At 41.5% G+C, this 19,985-nt stretch overlaps 1 protein-coding gene across 5 annotated transcripts in view; it reads right to left on the reverse strand.

The window, feature by feature from the left end:
* MGAT5 (alpha-1,6-mannosylglycoprotein 6-beta-N-acetylglucosaminyltransferase) overlaps positions 1 to 19,985 on the reverse strand; it is a 257,920-nt gene that overhangs the window by 82,349 nt on the left and 155,586 nt on the right. For all 5 annotated transcript variants that reach the window (XR_007768282.1, XR_007768280.1, XR_007768281.1 and 2 more), the window contains exons 6-10: positions 19,910 to 19,981; positions 18,034 to 18,195; positions 15,267 to 15,436; positions 14,138 to 14,272; positions 1,165 to 1,298 (exon numbers count right to left, since the gene is read on the reverse strand). Coding sequence is in view for 1 of the 5 variants with exons in the window: in XM_050916018.1 (XP_050771975.1) it covers positions 1,165 to 1,298; positions 14,138 to 14,272; positions 15,267 to 15,436; positions 18,034 to 18,195; positions 19,910 to 19,981 (673 nt within the window). In the remaining 4 variants the exon portion in view is untranslated. The remainder of the gene's footprint in view (positions 1 to 1,164; positions 1,299 to 14,137; positions 14,273 to 15,266; positions 15,437 to 18,033; positions 18,196 to 19,909; positions 19,982 to 19,985) is intronic.

Below are 19,985 nucleotides of genomic sequence, written 5' to 3' on the forward strand. Positions count from 1 at the left end.
GCATTAACCCCTTAGTGCTAACAGTGTACAAGCAGCAAAGAGTCCTGTGGCACCTTATAGACTAACAGACGTTTTGGAGCATGAGCTTTCGTGGGTGAATACCCACTTCGTCAGATGCATCTGGATAGGCATATATCTGGTGTCTTTTCAAGGAAAAAACCTGGCTGTCCCCCAATAAACATGCTTGCCTTGTTTTTGCTGATGCCTGTTGAAACGGCACAGGAGGTGTTAGCTAGGTTGCCTAAAAATCACATAAATGAGTCACAGCTGCAGAGACAGGAATACAATCTAAAAGTTCTGGCTCCCAATTTCTTGATCTAAACACACTACACTCCCTCCAACAATTTGATTAGCTGACACTGATCAGACACACATATCAGGCATTGCATAAGCTGTCTAAAACATTTCAGAGCCACTGAACAGCTTTACTTTTTTTTTTTTTTATAATAGTCAGTAAGTGCAACTTTCAGCTACATTGTTCTCATGTACATGTTTTAATTTTCAACAGCCTTGCAGGTTGTTGGGTTCAAATAATTTGAATAAGTCCACCTCAGTTTAAATGCTCATAACTGGAAAACAAACCAGGTGCAAGCAAATCTTGAAACTATCTGCAAGAAAAACTACAGATGCAAAAATTACGTTGAATGATGGAGATTGTGAGTTTATGATATCTGAACGAAAAGCAGTGGGGAAAGCATTGTGCTCTGTTCAGTTAAAGACAAAACTTATGAAAAAAGGCATAAGTACAACATCACAGCCTGAAGAACTCTGACTTAAAAATGATCAAATACAACAGTAACTTAGTCTACCAAATGGAATCACTCTGCAAATGTGTCAAAAAACAACCACCAATCACTCCACAGAAGCATTTGAGACACTGAAGCTAACAAAAGTGAACTCCAGACATCAGTGTGTGTTGGAAAGCTAATTTCAGAATAAACCTCCTTACCAAAATGTATATCCAGTTAATATTGTTCTTTTATGCATTTGTGCTGAGCGTACTGCAGCTTTGCATATTCAAAAACAGAATTACAAGCTCCCTGTCCTCTGTGTTTTGCTAGATTATGACCTAGCTTTTGAAACTGCAAAGATTCTCCCTAATGGGAACATTCACTTTTAATTCTCGCTCTAGAAGCAATTATATATGAAAACAAGGATACTTACGGAACATTGTATAAAACTGCTGTGGATTAAGGTTCCATTTCCCCCATGGCGTCTTGTGGCCTTTAGACTGGGCATAATGAGCATGATTAAACTCAGGTTCAGTCCCGAACGAATCCAGTACTCGTAACATACACCTGAATGAAAAACAAGTAATTAAAACCGTTCATGTTCTTCTTTGACTAAGCTTCTCTCTTAAATTTAAGAACTTCCTTTACCCAGAACAAACCTTAATCATTTCTAAATTGTGCAATTACAAAAATGTCACCAAATGGTAATAAACGTCACCAACCATAGATGCAACCAAACAGGCTTTGAGAAGAACAAATGTAGGTTTCAAAAGTCACTAACTACTGTGCATTCATATAAACGAAAATGGAAAATGAACATGTCTGATATTTGGTTTTGTTGGTTACACTTTATTAACTTAGCATATTCATCTGAGACTAGCTGTTTAAAGGAACAGTGTAAAGAATCAAAGAAAAAAATTTTAAATTCCTTTCTGTCCCTAATTTATAGCAAAAACTAGAAAAGATTTAAAAGTATAATTTACCTCTCTCTTTGAATCCTTCCACTGGCTCTCCCTTCTCTATCACATCAAAAACAAACTGTTTGTCTTTACTTTCCAGGCCTTTCATGGCGTATCCTCACTGCACCTGCCATCTGTCATTCACTACTGAAATGCTCACTTCTGCTAAGGATTGGCCCATGATGCCAACTTCCATTGCCCACTTGTTAACTTTTCAGACAAGCACCTTTGTGCTTTCTCCAATACTAACCCCTCATGGTTGGAAAGAGATCTCCTTAATCATATGCAAAGCTACCTCATTATCTCCCTTCAAATCACTCCTCAACACATGTTTTTTACCCTGATGCCTACAACTTGATAGGCCACTAGTCTGCTGAGACCACTGTCAGTCACGCCGACCAATGTTGTCTCATTGTTTCCTTGCACTCCTGTATCTCTGTATCAAGCTGTTGTTTCTGGTCTTCTGTATAGACTGTTCTATGTACAGCTCCTAGCACTACAGGGTCCTGGTCCATGACTAGGGCCTCACAGCTAATGTAATTCAGAGAGAAAATAATGACTGCTGACTCTTCTAAATGGACACCAATTCTAATTTTGGTGTCTCCTAATCTTTTTAAGGGCTGAGAATTGTCTCCCTCCAACAACCCAAGTGACACATATGGTTTGAAAGGGAGCAGAATGGCCTCCTCCCCCCAAAGAGCAAAACACGAGTTGTAGCAGATAGATGGCAAGAAGCTTGTAAAACTGGGGTCTACACTGAAGTGTGCTATAGAGCAGTGCTTCTCAAAGTGGTGGTCCGCGGACCAGTGCCGGTCCGCGAGCCATCAGCTGCCAGTCCCCAGCAAGTTTCCTCATAAGAGCGTCAAATAGGATAATATGGCACCAGTCCCTGGCACATTGGAAAAGGAAAATTGCCAGTTCCCCAAACCAGATAGCTTGAGAAGCACTGCTATAGAGTACAGCTCTGCAGGGGTTTGATCTCTGTCACTGCACAATGAGGGTGAAGGCATGGCCAATTGATCTACATTTACATGGATCCACTTTCCATCTCTCACTGGTGAGGGTTCTGCAGCTGCATGAGTTATTAAGGGGAACAGATTGCAATAGCAACCAATGACTTGGTGAGCAGGTGCTCTCCCTTTTGAGAAGTGATCTACCCTCCCAGCCCCATATACTACCTTATGCATAAACTCATTTCCTCAGAAAGGAAGAAAGAACTTGGCCCTAAAAATACACATGTACAGTCATCTGTAGTCATTTGTTTCAAACATTCCTTTTACAATTTCTCCTCCAGTCCCCAACGTCTAAATGAAAATTCATAAAGCAATGGCAAATTGTAGCTTTAATATGAAATGTTACCTTCATATTTGAGAGCACAGGACAGAATAATTTACATGTTTTATCCCTATAGGGATCTTTCAAGCAAAATGAATAGAAAAGTACAACATACTGTGAATCACAAAACAACAAAGCTGACAGTTCCGTTTCTGTAGTAGTTATTCAGTGTTTTATGTCAACTGTTTTCATTGAGAACATTTTACAACAGTGGCAATTATCTCTGCATCACAGAGAACACTCCAGCAGGACAAAAACAGACTCTGCAGCAGTAAATCAGAGAGTAAGAACCGAATTCTTGTTTCTTTGGTAGTCTCAATCCAGCATTCCTAATAAATGCACATTTTGGTCTCATGTGTGACTAGAGAGACTTCTAGGAAGCTAAATTGAGACCTCATTGGGGCCTGTTGAATCATCTACACGAGGAGCACAAATGCTTCAGGTGTATTTAATGCTACACGTACAGGCTGATTTAAACAGCTGGATCTTTAATTGGAAAGGATCCAACATAGAGAAAACAAAGGGTCTCTGAAGCAGCAGGATGATAGAGATACAGAAGTGATGGAAGGTGCAGCAGAAAGCAAGCTAATCAAGGAAGGAAGTAAATGAAGGGTGTGTTTATTCGATTATGGCATGCGGGAACTGGAGAAACGAATAAGGGAAGGGAAAGTCAGATAAGAAGGGTTTGGAAAGGCAAACCCGAGCCATAAAACACCGCAGGGTGTGTGTCATGACACATGCAGACAGAGTGCCTTTGAATTGCTGTGAGGCTAATAAGGGTATGCAGTGGCATGCTTGGTTGAGTCTTAATGGATTTTATTGAAAGTGAGACATTTATGTTGAACAGCAGAACTCTAAGTGTTACAGAAATAATTATGTACCACGAATTCTTGGATATATTTGCTGGTTTCAAACCATCTCCACAGAACACACTGTAGCAGAAAGTATTAAATGAAGTCTGAAGCGTCCTATGCTTCTGATAGCTTGGGAGTGAGGGAAGATCTTACTGAAAACTGTGCTCAGACACCACACTATTACATTAGTACTTAATCGTTTAAATATGTCAAAGCAGCAAAGAATCCTGTGGCACCTTATAGACTAACAGACGTTTTGGAGCATGAGCTTTCGTGGGTGAATACCCACTTTGTCAGATGCATGTAGTGGCAATTTCCAGGGGCAGGTATATATATGCAGGCAAGCTAGAGATAATGAGGTAGTTCAATCAGGGAGGATGAGGCCCTGTTCTAGCAGTTGAGGTGTGAAAACCAAGGGAGGAGAAACTGGTTCTGTAGTTGGCAAGCCATTCACAGTCTTTGTTTAATCCTGAGCTGATGGTGTCAAATTTGCAGATGAACTGAAGCTCAGCAGTTTCTCTTTGAAGTCTGGTCCTGAAGTTTTTTTGCTGCAGGATGGCCACCTTAAGGTCTGCTATAGTGTGGCCAGGGAGGTTGAAGTGCTCTCCTACAGGTTTTTGTATATTGCCATTCCTAATATCTGATTTGTGTCCATTTATCCTCTGCCGTAGCAACTGTCCAGTTTGGCCGATGTACATAGCAGAGGGGCATTGCTGGCATATGATGGCGTATATTACATTGGTGGACGTGCAGGTGAATGAACCGGTGATGGTGTGGCTGATCTGGTTAGGTCCTGTGATGGTGTCGCTGGTGTAGATATGTGGGCAGAGTTGGCATCGAGGTTTGTTGCATGGATTGGTTCCTGAGCTAGAGTTACTATGGTGCGGTGTGCAGTTACTGGTGAGAATATGTTTCAGGTTGGCAGGTTGCCTCTGGATGAGGACTGGCCTGCCACCCAAGGCCTGTGAAAGCGTGGGATCATTGTCCAGGATGGGTTGTAGATCCCTGATGATGCGTTGGAGAGGTTTTAGCTGGGGACTGTATGTGATGGCCAGTGGAGTCCTATTGGTTTCTTTCTTGGGTTTGTCTTGCAGTAGGAGGCTTCTGGGTACACGTCTGGCTCTGTTGATCTGTTTCCTTATTTCCTCGTACGGGTATTGTAGTTTTGAGAATGCTTGGTGGAGATTTTGTAGGTGTTGGTCTCTGTCTGAGGGGTTAGAGCAGATGCGGTTGTACCTCAGTGCTTGGCTGTAGACAATGGATTGTGTGATGTGTCTGGGATGGAGGCTGGAGGCATGAAGGTAGGCATAGCGGTCGGTAGGTTTTCGGTATAGGGTGGTGGTAATGTGACCATCACTTATTTGCACCGTGGTGTCTAGGAAGTGGACCTCCCATGTAGATTGGTCCAGGCTGAGGTTAATAGTGGGGTGGAAGCTGTTGAAATCGTGGTGGAATTTTTCCAGAGTCTCCTTCCCATGGGTCCAGATGATGAAGATGTCATCAATGTAGAGTAGGTAGAGAAGGGGCGTGAGTGGACGAGAGCTGAGGAAGCGTTGTTCCAGGTCGGCCATAAAAATATTGGCATATTGTGGGGCCATGCGGATGCCCACAGCAGTGCCACTGATCTGGAGATATAGATTGTCATCAGATTGGAAATAGTTGTGTGTGAGGATAAAGGCACAGAGCTCAGCAGCCAGTTGTGCTGTGGCATCATCAGGGATACTGTTCCTGACAGCTTGTATTCCATGTGTGTGTGGGATGTTTGTGTAGAGAGCCTCTACATCCATGGTGGCTAGGATGGTGTTTTCTGGAAGGTCACCAATGTGTTGTAGTTTCCTCAGGAAATCAGTGGTGTCACGGAGATAGCTGGGAGTGCTGGTGGCATAGGGTCCACACATCCAGACAGTCCTTCAGTGAGAGTGCCAATGCCAGAGATGATGGGCGTCCAGGATTTCCGGGTTTGTGGACCTTGGGTAGTAGATAGAATAACCCTGGTCGGGGCTCTAAGGGTATGTTGATTTGTTTCGGTGTTAGTGTAGGGAGTGTCCTGAGTAGATGTTGCAGTTTCTTAGTGTATTCCTCAGTGGGGTCTGAGGGAAGTGGACTGTAGAATTTGGTGTTGGAGAGTTGTCTGGCAGCCTCCTTTTGGTAGTCAGACCTGTTTATGATGACAACAGCACCTCCTTTATCAGCCTCTTTGATGATAATGTCTGGATGGTTTCTGAGGCTGTGGATGGCATTGCGTTCTGCATGACTTAGGTTATGAGGCAAGCGATGTTGTTTTTCCACAATTTCTGCCTGTGCACGTCGGCGGAAGCATTCAATGTAGAGGTCCAGACAGTCATTTTGACCCTCAGGAGGAGTCCATGTGGAGTTGTTCTTCTTTTGCTGTTGGTGGGAGGGTACCTGTGTATCAGTGCGATGTTCAGTGTTGTCCTGAAAGTATTCTTTGAGTCAGAGAGGGCGAAAGTAGGCTTCCAGATCGCCGCAGAACTGTATCATGTTGGTGGGGGTGGCAGGATAGAAAGAGAGTCCCCGAGATAGGACAGACTTTTCTTCTGGGCTCAGTGTGTAGTTGGATAGATTGACGATATTGCTGGGTGGGTTGGGGGTACCACGGTTTTTCAGAAGCACCTTTCAAGAGACTCTTACCTACACTAAGGTCACAATAAATCTGCCTAATGTATTTAAAGTACGGCGGAAAAATCAAACAAGTGAAATATCCACATTATTTAGTATATTTTCTATAAAAATATAAGAGTGAGCAATAAAACTCTAGGTCTATGAAAAGGAGATAGGATGGAGAATGGGGACTAGATTCCAAAAAAAAAAGTAAAAACCTCCCCCAATCTCCCTATAGTTTGTTTTTAACAGTGTGAAAGTTACAGTAGCTGATGCTTATTCTTTTTTTTCCCTTGCCTGTACAACTAATTTACCATCATTCAATAATGTTTCAGTAACACCACTCCTGACATCTATTGTCAGCAATGGGTGACTTTTCCAGTGTAGGTCACAGAATCTTTCAGGCTAGTTAGGATCTGCATTTCTAATGTAAAAATTTAAGCAGACTTCCTTTCAGGGTTTCTTTATGCAGAATATCATCAGGTTAGGCCTCAGTAAGGACTGGGAGTGGTTGGGTTATTATAAAATCTAAACTTCATTTCTCCAATACTAATTTCTCCCTACTGTTACTCACACCTTGTTGTCAACTGTCTGTAATGGGCCACTCTCTTAACACTTCAAACTTTATTTTTCCTCCCTTGGTATCCTGCTGTTAATTGATTTATCTCATCAGACTGACCTCACACTTGGTAAAGCAACCCCCATCCTTTCATGTATTTATACCTGCTCCTGTATTTTTCATTTCATGCATCCGATGAAGAGGGTTCTAGCCCACGAAAGCTTATGCCCAAATAAATTAGTTAGTCTCTAAGGTGCCAAAAGGACTCCTGTTGTTTTTATTTATACAGAATGTTGCTCATTTTGAATAGCAGTCGTGTTAGACATCAAAGCCAAATCAGTTACAGTACATTCATGATACTGGCAGCACCAATGATACTGGACATACAGCAGGTGTTACCTGATGTCATCACTGGTGCTACAAGCAAGAGAAATGAACAAAAATAGGACTTGGTTCATGCAGAATTTCAGAACTCCCAGCAGCAGAGTCACTGCTTTTGGAGCTGCTAACTCTAGTCACCTAATTTGAAATCATCAATAACTTCCTTTGAGCTAAAGTTCTCTTACAAAACTGATATGGCAGTGAATATTGAAATGAACAAACAGCAAGTCTGAATTTAATTCACATTCAAGCCTGCTCTGTACAAGCAGACAAAACTGGCCAGCATACTGACATCTGCTGAGAGAATTTAACTGACATAAAACTAAGAAATGCGAGCACAGAAATACCCTTAGCTTTGCTATAGAAAAAAAAGTGGGGAGGGGGCTCAGACTGTAGATATAACAAGAACTGACCAGCTATTAAATATTAATAAATGAAGACAGAAATTAGTAAGGAAGCAATGACAAGGTAGCAGTTCTATATGATAATATTCATTCTATTGAAATAAACTAAAATATATGTAAACATCTGCTTTGACACTGGAATTATCCATGTTAAGTAACAAATTCTTTCACTGACAAAATTTGCCAAGAAGCTTATGTTACTCTGTGTTTGTGTATGGGGGAAGGGGCACTGGTAACACAATTTATTTTAAAAAGCAAAACTAAGAAAAATTGTAGTTCACACAAATTTGTTTAGAGCCAAATTTAATTGCAAAAGTCATGAACCAGGAAAAAAGTCAGATTAGAAAAAAATAGGGAAAAATATATTGACATTTGAAGATGTAATGATTCATGAAATAAGAAAAATGGAAAGCTAATCAAACAACCTTGGTGTCATGCTACATTTACATATCTTCATTATAAAACATGGCAAATAGGAAATTAAATGAGGGATAAAAAGGAAGGGACCATTTTCATTTTACATGTTTTTTGCCATTCTGGCCTAATGATAGAATCATATCTGGCAGACAGACAACCAAAGAAATTCAGTGGAAAACAAGATTAGATTGATTAGTGCGCTCCTCAGAGCAGAACCTATCTTCATTTCAAATTCCCTTCAAAGTCCCTATGAGAGAATACTGTAGTGTGCAACTTGGGCAGGTGCGTAATTTAAAATAAGCCTATGATGGAAAAGATGGAACTTAGAAAAAACTGAGGCTGGGAGAAAGGCTAAGATGACTTTTTTCTGCCTCCATAAGAATACATTTCAGTCCATTCACTTTAAAAAAAACAGAATTTGTTGGGAATTTTGAGTGACACCACCAACTTGATTTAGAAGCAATTTAGAAACAGTCAGGACTGCAAGTCATACAAAAAATATTTTATTAAATCCAGGAGTTTGGAATAAGCTATTTTAGATCTGCTGGTTCCACGTGCGGCGGGGAGAGAGACAGAGAGAATTTATTTCAGCGCTCAACTACCCTGACAGTTTTTTTCTAATATCCTGCTGCAATTTAAGCTCATGGCTTCTTGTCCTATTCTCAGAGGTTAAGGAGAATAAATTTTTCTCCCTTCTTGTAACAACCTTTTATGTACTTGAAAACTGCTATCATGTCCCTTATCAGTCTCCTCTTCTCTGGACAAAACAAACCCATTTTTTTCAATCTTCCCTCACAGGTCAACCATTTTTGTTGCTCTTCTCTGGACTTTCTCCATTTTGTCCACATCTTTCCTGAAATGTGGCACCCAGAACTGAATACAATACTCCAGTTGAGGTCTAATCAGAACAGAGTAGAGCAGAAGAATTACTTCTTGTGTCTTGCTTTACAACACTCCTGTTAATACATCTCAGAATGTTTGCTTTCTTTGCAACAGTGTTATTTAGCTTGTGATCAATCCACTCTGATCCCCAGATCCCTTTCTGCAGTACTCTTTCCTAGGCTGTCATTTCCCACTTTTTTTACTGCTGAGGGAAATCTGCACCAAAAAATTAAAAATTCTGCATACATTTTAAAATTTTGCAAAACTCTGCATATTTTATTTGTTAAACTAACACAATATAATCACACCATTTTCAATTATTTGCAAAATACAAAAATAACCGAAAATGGTGTGATTATATATTTTGTGTTTGTGTGTTAGTTTAACAAATAAAATATGCAGAACTCTGCAGAATTTTAATTTTTTTGGCAAAGAATTCCCTCAAGATTACCAGGGCTCTGTGTGGTGCAATTTAGGTGCAGGCAGCTCGGTGGGAGGCTCGGGGAAGTGGGGGAAGAATCTGGATGCACAGGGGCTCCATGCAGGGGGAATGGGACTGTGGTGGTTAGGGCTCAGTGGTGGTGGGGGACTGGGTGGGATGGGGGGCTCAGGGTGCAGACAGCTGGGGCTCAGTGGGGTAGGGGTCCAGGGCTCCTGATGTAGGAGGTGTGGCTTAGCGGGGGTGTTTGGGGGGCTTGGTTGGGGGGGTTCTGGGTACAGGGGGCTTGGTTGGGGATCTGGGTGCATGGGGAGGGGGAAGGGCCACTGTACGGGGAGCTGCTTCCCATCTGCCCAACCTCCCCCAGCCCCCCCTGTACAGAGCTTTCTGCAGCCAGGGAAAGTTTCAGGGGATTGATCTGACCCAGCCCCAACTACTCTGTGCAGGGAAGGGGGAGGAGGAACTCCATTTCTATTCTCCTCTATCTCCCTCCCGTCACCCTCACCGCCCAGCTGGGACCAAGGTCCCAGCTGCACTCCATGGCATCCCCATCCCCCGAGTGATTTACTTCTCTCCCAGCAGCCCAAACAGAGTGCCTGAGCTGCTGGGACGGGGGAAAATGAGCACTGGTGCAGCTTCTCTTTTCTTTCCCACAGAAACCATTTTCTGCAAGGAAGCAAAGGGAATCTACGGGGGGGAGGGGCATTTTTCTGCTGCCCTGCAGTGGCTCAGATTTTCCCCAGGAGTTCCATTTTGTATGTGTCCAACTGACTGTTCCTTCCTAAGTGGAGTACTTCACATTTGTCCTTATTGAATTTCATCCTATTTACTTCAGACTATTTCTCCAGTTTGTCTAGATCATCTTGAATTTTAATCCTATTCTCCAAAGCACTTGCAACCCCTCCCAGCTTAGTATTATCCACAAACTTTATAAATGTACTCTCTATGTCATTATCTAAAACATTGATGAAGATATTGAACAGATCTGGACCTAGAACTGATCTCTATGCGACCTCACTTTATACGTCTTTCCAGCTTGACAGTGACCCACTGATTATTACTATCTAGGAACATGTTTTCCTACCAGTTATGCACCCACCTTATAGCAGCTCCATCTAAGTTGTGTATCCCTAGCTTGTTTAGGAGAAGGTCATGTGAAACAGTATCAAAAGCCTTACTAAAGTCAATATATACCACATCTACCACTTTTCCCCTATCCACAAGTCTTGTTATCTTGTCAAAGAAAGCTATTAATTTGGTTTGGCATGATTTGTTATTGAAAAATGTTACTTATCACCTTATTATCTTATAGGTGTTTGCAAACTGATTGCTTATTATTTGCTCCTTTATCTTTCCTGGTACTAAAGTTAAGCTGACTGGTCTGTAAGTCCCCAGGTTGTCCTTATTTCCCTTTTTCATAGATTGGCATTATACTTGTCCTTTTTCAGTCCTCTGGAATCTTTCCCATCTTCCATGACTTTTCAAAGTAAATCACTAATGGCTCAGATATCTCCTCAGTCAGCTCTGGGAGTATTCTAGGATGTATTTCACCAGGCCCTGATGATTTGAAGATACCTAACTTATCTAAGTAATTTTTAACTTGTTCTTTCCCTATTTTAGCCTCATATCATACCTCATTTTCACTACCATTCACTGTGTTAGATGTCCAATTGCTACTAAATCTTTTTGGTGAAAACTGAAAGAAAAGTCACTGTATCACTTCTTCCCCCCTCCCCCATTGAGTAATGGGCTTACCCCCATCCTTGGTCTTCCTCTTTCTTTCTAATGTATTTGTAGAATGTTTTCTTGTTACCCTTTGTTTCTAGAGCTAGTTTAATCTAATTTTGTGCCTTGGCCTTTCTAATTTTGCCCCTACAAATTTGTGTTATTTGTTTATATTCATCCTTTGTAATTTGACCTAGTTTCCACTTTTTTGTAGGACTCTTTTTGGAGTTTCAGGTCATTGAAGATCTCCGGGTTAAGCCAGAGTAGTTTCTTGCCATACTTCTTATCTTTCCTATGCAGTGGGACAGTTTACTCTCATGCCCTTAATAAATATAGCAGTTAGTGGCCTCAGTTCAGTTCCCAATGGACAGATATTTATACATCACAAAGGCCACCACAACTTGTAGCCCCAGGAAACTCAATAGGCCAGACAGATTGAACTAACCATTCATCCTTAAAGATAGATCTCTCCAGCTCAAGGTTAGGACAGTGTGCGTAAGGTATTGTCACTGACTGTGCAAGTACTATCTCAGTGGATAAACAGAGGTCCTCAGTCTCCAGTGTCACCTAGCAGCTGTGTTCTTGCGGAACCAGGGCACAGTACCCATCCTGTCTAACTCACAAAAGACCTCTGCTCCCCCCGCTACCCTGCGCCCGGCCTCTGCTTGATCAGAACTGATCAGAAAACAGACTTACAACGAGCAATGAAAAGGCAGTAGGAGACACACCTAAACCCCTGGGATAAGGATGACAGGATTAAGGAAACTCTCCTAGCCTCATTTGCATGGAAGATGGGACAAGGAGACATCTCCATTAGCATACAGAATGGAGAACAGAGATTCCAAGCCAAGAACCGCATGGAACTCTGGGACCAGAAAAGCAGGGAAGCACTGCATGGATCTCTGCTCCAGATGTTAATGAACCTACGCCTGCACACTCCCAGCTCAGTAATTGTCAGACCAATTCTAGTAATAAATCCTTTATTGGTATCCAAGACAGTGAAGCTCCCTAATTGTATTGTGAGGAACACAGCCCATAGCCAGAAATGATCAGCTCCCATTGGCTAGCCTGAACAAAACAACTTTGGTATACTCCCTTGAGCCATCAGTTCACACACAAACAAATCTAGTGTTCTCCCTTGAACTATTGTTGTTTCTCTACAAAAACCCCTACTCATGCTCAAGTAAGTGTTTTGATGCCTGGATCCAAAATCTGCATCAGTTCCATTGGGACTTCATCTTCTCCTGACCGATCATGCTGGGGGCTCTGCCTGTCTCCAGCACTCCGGACCCTCAGTTACCACCACTCAGTTCTCTCTCCCCAGTTATAGCCTTCTTACTCTACTTCTGTGATCAATTATAGGTTTCTAAACCTGACTTTTATAATCAAATTTAAGTTAGACTTAATATTATAACTGTTCTGTTTGTTTGGCTCCCCTATGGTTACCGCCTGGCAATAAATAATTTTCATGATAAAGCTGGTTGCTTCTCTCTCTCTTCCCCCCCGCCCCCGTGGGTGTTTATTTTGTTTCCTCGTTCACTTTGCAGGAACCTCTTCGTGCCTAAGCTAAAAGATCCCTGCAGCTCCCAAAAATCCCATGGGATTTGCTCATCAAGTGGTTACTACCAGACAGGGGCACCTCTAGGCATTTTGCTGCCCCAAGCACGGCAGGCAGCATGCCTTTGGCAGCTTGCCTGGGGAGGGTCCGCTGGTCCCACGGCTTTGGTGGACCTCCGGCAGGCACGGGACCAGCAGAGCTGCCGAAGGCAGCCTGCCTGCTGCCCTCGTGGCGACAGGCAGAGTGCCCCCAGTGGCTTGCCGCCCCAAGCACGCACTTGGTGTGCTGGTGCCTGGAGCCCCCCCTGCTATCAGAACAATTGTAATGTGAAAGTGAGGACAGAGACGTGCTGAACCTGGGACATATGAGGGTGGCAGCTTGGAGGTGCTGTTCGATCCAGCCTGCTAAATCTAAGGGCCTATGGGGGTGGCAGATTGAAAGTGCTGCTCGACCCAGCCTACTGAGTCCAGGGACATATAAGGCATCAGCTTGGGAGTGCTGAGTAACCTGGTCCTCTCAGAGGCACTCTGTTAATGTCTGTTTTTGTCTGATTCTGGGGCTGGAAGAACCCAGCCACAGGGAACATAGGTCCTGCAGGATTGCTCTGCTGGGAGGGAACTTGCAGCAGGGATAAGTAGAGCTCCATATGAGAACACAAGTGACACATGCAGTACATTGATTGAAATACAGAAACTGCTCTCCCCAGAAGAGTAACTCTAATAAATGACCATACCCCAAAATAACAGGCAAAGCTGGTAACACCAGGACTGCCAATCCAACACCTTTCATGAGGACTAAGTTAGTGATTTTGTTTTATATTACAGAAGATGACATATACTACTTCAATTGAAAAAGAACTCAATTTGCCTGCTGCTACATTTATCATTTGATTGAAGGTAAAAAGAACAAAGCACTCATAAGGAGCAAATGAGGAGAGCGCGAAAGTAGCTTAGTTGGAATACACAATTTCAACAATATAACAATATTCTGAAATGCTACAATGCATCCCTGATATACTGTCTTGCAGACTTTCAAAGGGAAGGAGAAAGGTGATTTAGAAAACAGAGACTATACACTCTTTATTTTTCTCCTAACAACAATGAAAGACTCCCCGAGGAAGTAAAGTAATTCTGAACAGCTTAATTTTCAAATAAATTCAGTTCAGACTGGATAATACTCAGGTCAGTATTTTATATATTTACTGCACATGTGCTACTCAAATGCTTTTGTTAAACAGCTTCTGCAAATGGTCAGATAAGAGTAATACTTACTGGTAATGAACCCATGATGGACCAAGCGTTTTCTTAAACTGAGTAAGTCCCACAATATCAATGTAAATGAGCTCTACCACTTTATCTCCCTGGGTGGGGCAGCCAGATCTGTTACCTACAACCTTCTTCATAATCCTATTAAAAAAAAAAAGGGGGGGGGGGGAAGGAATATTTCAGCATCTTTCTGCATTCATGCGATATGCAATTTGTATTGATAATCCAATTACATTAAAAAAAAATCACATTTTGCAAAATTAGAATAACTGACCAGACATTAATTGCATATGTGCAGTTTTAATCTCTTTCTGCTGAAAGCCAGTAAAACATTCTAAAACGTTTACTGCAAAATGGATTAAGTACAGTAAAATAGAGACTTCTTATAGTAGACTCTTGTCACTGAGTATTTTCTCTAGTCTAAACAGAGGCACAAATATAACCTGAGCAGCAATTTTCATAAAGCAAATGCGATATACTGAAGCAATTTGGATATCACTTCTAGTATTTTATTAACTGTTTTATTATATCAGAATTCACTCTAATACGGTTTCATTGTATATATTGTAAAAATGAAAGCTACAGAAAAAAGGACAAATGCCCAATGTTAAACCAGTGCATTATAAAAAGCATTAAAGCAGGACGAAGTGTCACTGAGACTAAACACGAAAATTACTTTATTCTACAAAAGAGACTAATGTAAATTTAAGTGAAATATGAGCATTTTTAGAGCACTTAACTGCATCAAAATTAATTTATTTAAGACTAAATAGCTGGATGCGGAGTGGGGAACACTATACATTTAAGCTAAAGGACATGGAATTAGAATAGTCAGTAATGTATCTTGCTGCAGATGTTTAAAGCACCTGTAATGGTAAAAAATTAAACTGCTTAGTTTGAATTTTCCAGCATTAATTTATGAAATCTCAGGAGGCTACAGCTACAATGAAAACATATTATCCTTTTCACAGCGCATATATTTAGCTCCTGAAAATAATCTTCTTATCTCCTGTTTAGTGAATTATCACTTTCATTTTCCTCTTCAAGAAATTATGGACAGTACTAATAGAGGCTTCAGGGAGTTTACAATTTCTTTTTTGTATTCTAGTTTCAAAATTGAAAATAATCTTCTTACTCCTTGAGCTCTGCCAGTGAAGATGAAATCCTAATGTCATGGCCCAGTAAGTAGAGAGATGTAATTAAATCACTCCATTGGACTAATTCACCAAGTGGGCCACCACTAAACGCATTCTCTGCAATCTTGAATCCAGATTCCTTTGTTAAAAGTCCCAAATGAACAAGGATCTGAAAAAGAAAGCCACATGTAAGCAGCAACAACATTAATTCTGCAACTATTTAACCAATGTACTTTATGTCGGTTCCTTCTTGCTCTCTCCACATTCCAACTCAAACACATTTGTTTTTTTAGCCAATTTAATCAAAGAACTGTTACATTTCTCAAATAGCCTCACCACTCTACTACCTGCAATAGTACTGCTTCATTGCTTTAGACCATTTTTACAAACCACTGCAGTGCCTTTTTTAATCTTTTACATCCGCAGGTATGATCTAAACAATATGATTACACAACAAGAAAATGCATTAAAAATGAGGGGAAGCAGACAGATGGAGAAAAAAATATGATTCTATATATAAAAAGGCGTTTGCCTTTTTGTCCTAATGAAGTGTGAGGTCAAAAACATTATAACAAGGAAAACAGAAAATAAAATATTACAATTAACTCACATTTTATACATTATGTGAAGATAGCATTTTAATCCTTCAAACATTGGAATGTTAAGTAATTTCTATTAAAAATTACAGGAGTCTGAAGACTAATAAGTCAAGATTAATTACAGGACATGTCAGTATTTCTTCTGCTCTTGGAGGACCATATTTTCTCATTAGATGCTTGCACTAGCTCGACACTCCAGCTGAGAAGGAAACGACATGTTTCTCTCTGGGGCTACTTCACAAGACTGTACACACAAACCACTCTGGACTGCACAAGAGTGACAAGGGTGCTCCCCCACCCCAATGGAGGGAATTTTTCTCTGCAGCTCTCCAGATCCTTTATGACCTTTGTAAAAAAGCATTACAACCTGTATCATAACTGAGCACCAAGCGCTGTGAAGAACTATCATCCTACTTTGATGAGAAGATCATCTTGGCACATTCTCTAATAGCATGGATCTGCACCACCTATCCCTACCAACCAATAGCCCAGCTGCATTCCCACACTTTAAACAGTTCACTCAAGAAGTTCTGGATGCCCTAAGAATCTCGATCCAAGATAGTTATGAACAACTGGTACCATTCCTGACCAAAATAGTCAACATCTCAGAGAAGAATCTTCCCTTCTTCCTTCAAACACAAAATAGTCAGACCAAAACTGAACAAACTCACTCAGGAGACATAGCCAACTATCACCCTATGTCAAACTTCCCATTTATCTTCATAGAGAAGTTAGCTAAAGGCTAAGATCAACTAATTGAAACTAATATTCTGGACCTGGAACAACCTGGCTTCAGGCCAGGACATGGAATTAAAATCATTGACACTCATGAATCATAAAATCAGTGACACTCATGAATGGTCTCCTGTTAGTTGATTGAGGACAACATCCATTCTAATCTTCCGGGTCATCTCCGCAACATTTGACACAGTCGATCATGAAATACTGTTGTCTTGTCTGTGAGAGGTGGCAGGAATCCAGGGCAATACACTGATATGGTCCGAGTCCTTCCTAGAGGGATGCACCCAACAAATAGGAATGGAAAACTGCATGTCATTGCACAAGGATGAGTTCCCTCTCTGGCCCTTTTCAACTACATACAACCACTAGGTGAACTGGTCAGACAACACTGATTCAAGTAACAGCAACATGAAGATGACACACAGTCCTACCTATCCTTCACCACACACGACCACAGCACTATCACCAAATTTGGCTCAGTGATTGGATGAGATCAGCTCAGAGATGAAGAGAAGCTGGCTGAAGCAGAACCTGAGCAGAAGTGATACTAGTTGACAGAGGAAAGCATTTTGAAGAATTGCAGACAAGTTAAAGTCTCCTTTGGTCTGCAATTGGTCAATTCCGTTTTTACTTTAGGAGTCCTCTTGGATATCTCACTGATAAACTCTCACATAGCAGAAATGCTTTCTATCGTCTCTGATTAGCTAAAAGTCTCAATTCCATCCTGGCAGATGATGACCTGGCCTCAGTTATTTATGTCGATCACCTCTCAGTTGGACTGCACAAATGTAATACACCTGGGCATGAAGCCTTCATTGCTTAAGAAATGCCATCTAGTATAAATTGCTGTACAACGTCTCCTCAGCAACACATCAGACCTGTCCACTGTTCTCAACACCAATTTCTCACATTCAAGATGTCAGTCCTTATCTTCACGGCAATCCATAGCCTGGGCCCAGCATATCTAAAAGCCCATCCATCTAAAGCTCTGGAATGAAGACAGTAGTCGATAACTCCACTCCTCTGGTGCAATCTATAATAAGGGAAAATCTTGTCTCTGTGGACCAGTTTGAAACTGTGGCACAAACTCCCCCAAGAACTAAAGACCATCACAACCTCCTACCACACACCTTTTTGCTCCAAGTATAAGGCATATTCTTTTGATTCTGCTTTCTCTAACACAGACACATAACAACCCTGTATATTTAAAAAAATCCCACACCCTCCCTAACCCCTCTCTCCCAAAACCCCTACACACAAAATAACCTACTAGACCCACTGAGATCTTCTTGGAAACAGGAGTAAGAACAAATAAGAGAGTAAGTAATTTTTACCTCTTCCCCCTCAAGCACTGCTTAGATGACAAGAACACTTTCCAAAACCTGTTATGATTTCAACTGCCAGAAGCAGTTAATAAAAAACTCACTTTTTTTCGTTTTCTTTTCTCCAGGTTTTGCTTTTCTGCAAGTGACTTAATTGCTTTAATCCAAGCATCAGCCATTCGTCTGATGCGCAACATCATCCATCGGAATTCTTCATGCCTTGACATCATTTTGTAGAGGAGATCAAAGTTGGTATGAATTTCAGCCTTCAATTAAACATTAAGTAATAAAATCAGAACTTCATACAGTGTAATTTTCTTCAGTGACAATCTGTCACACTTAAACACTCTGTGCTTCACATCCCCCATCTGTAAAATGAAGAAAAATATACCACCTATCTCACAGGTGGTTAAGGCTTTAATTAACACTTATAAAGTCTAGAGAGACCTTTGGCTGGAAACCACTATCACTACAGAAGTGTCAGTTATTTTTATTACTACCTTATAGCCTGGAAAAATACCAAAGTCACAAGTTTATGCAGAGCTCAGAAAGGATTTTTATTTGTACAGTATTGTTGTTCTGTTTTTGATTATGTGATTATAAAGTGAGCCTAAGTGACTCTACCTCAGATAATCTATGATTAAAATGCACTAGAAACAAAAGAGAAGTAGCCCCAAGGCACTATAATTATTTTTCATGAATGACCAAAGAAAGAAGTTAGCCATGACAACATTAAGAAAGCAGCCTTAACTGGAAACTGTCCTTCTGCTAGAACAGATTAATCTAAGAACAACTGATTCTGCAGAATGCAGGCATCCTATATCCACTGTCAGGTTAACAATGTTCATATATAGGCCATCAATTACCCTAATATATACACAAGTGCTTTACAATCAGATGTTTATAGCTCTGGAGCCAGTAGCGTAGCTAGCAGGGTTCAGTGGAAGCAGCCGCTTCCTCTCAGGGTGGCAGGCGCACAAGCGGCGCCTGCTGGCCGGTGCTACCAGCAGCACGGCCAGAGGAGCCATGCAGGGGCGGCAGACGTGGCTGGAGGAGGGAGGGGGCCGGCTCCTCAGCTCAGGGCTCGGTGGCCAAACGCTCTCCACCCCTTGCTAATGCGGCGGGTAGGGGGAGGCAAAAGGGCCCCTGTGCCTTTAAGGCCGCCTGGCTGGCGAGCCCCGCGTGGAGCATGTCGAGTTCTGGGAGTAGGCCGAGGACAGGTGGCGGCGCAAGAGGGAAGGTGAGCGGGGGGGAGGAGGTCCAGTCGGGGGGCGTGGCCAGAGGAGGAGCCAAGGGAGGGCGCCTTTTTTTATGTTTGCTCCCCCTACACTGAAAACCTGGCTATGCCACTGTCTGGAACATATGTAGAAAAACCAAATTTTAGGAAGAATCAAAATGCTGACACAAAACTAAAATACAATCAAGTGTATGAGCCATTTGCTGAGACTCTGGCCCTTGAGACATTATTGCTATGACTAGAGAAAGCTTGCAGTGCATAAATCCATCAATTTTTTTTTAAATGGACAGTTTACACCAATTCCGAATGGCCACAGAAGATAGTCAGCACCTTTTTAACTTTATCCAGCAATATGAAGCCCTCAATTTTGCAAAGATTTGTATACTAACTTTTGTATATTAACTTAAATGGGACTGCTCACTGCACAAGTCTTTGTATGACTTGGACTCACGATTGTAACTTAATGCAATAACAGAGGAAAACTGCATCAAATGCGAGTATGTAGCTTCATTGGTAACCTTCTCCAAAGCAGTAGGAATATGGCTGGAGGACTCTAGTGTTAATATACTCCATGGCATTTACATGGGTATAAGCTTCCAATTTTTGTCTGTGGTCTGATTCACAGACTGCTTCCTTGCCTATACAGTAAGTAATAAGCTGAAAATGAAAATGAATCTGTTGGACAATTTCACTGAACATTTAAACAGGTTTTAAGGCATAGCCAAAATCACCACTGCTCTCACCATTGCTTTTTGATCAGTTTCTTCATCAGGATTTTTTGCTCTCCAAGGTAAATGAGGACACCAGTTTTCAACCTGC

This window comes from Gopherus flavomarginatus, chromosome 10 (genome assembly GCF_025201925.1).
Source record: "Gopherus flavomarginatus isolate rGopFla2 chromosome 10, rGopFla2.mat.asm, whole genome shotgun sequence".
In the NCBI taxonomy this organism is placed as follows: domain Eukaryota; kingdom Metazoa; phylum Chordata; order Testudines; family Testudinidae; genus Gopherus; species Gopherus flavomarginatus.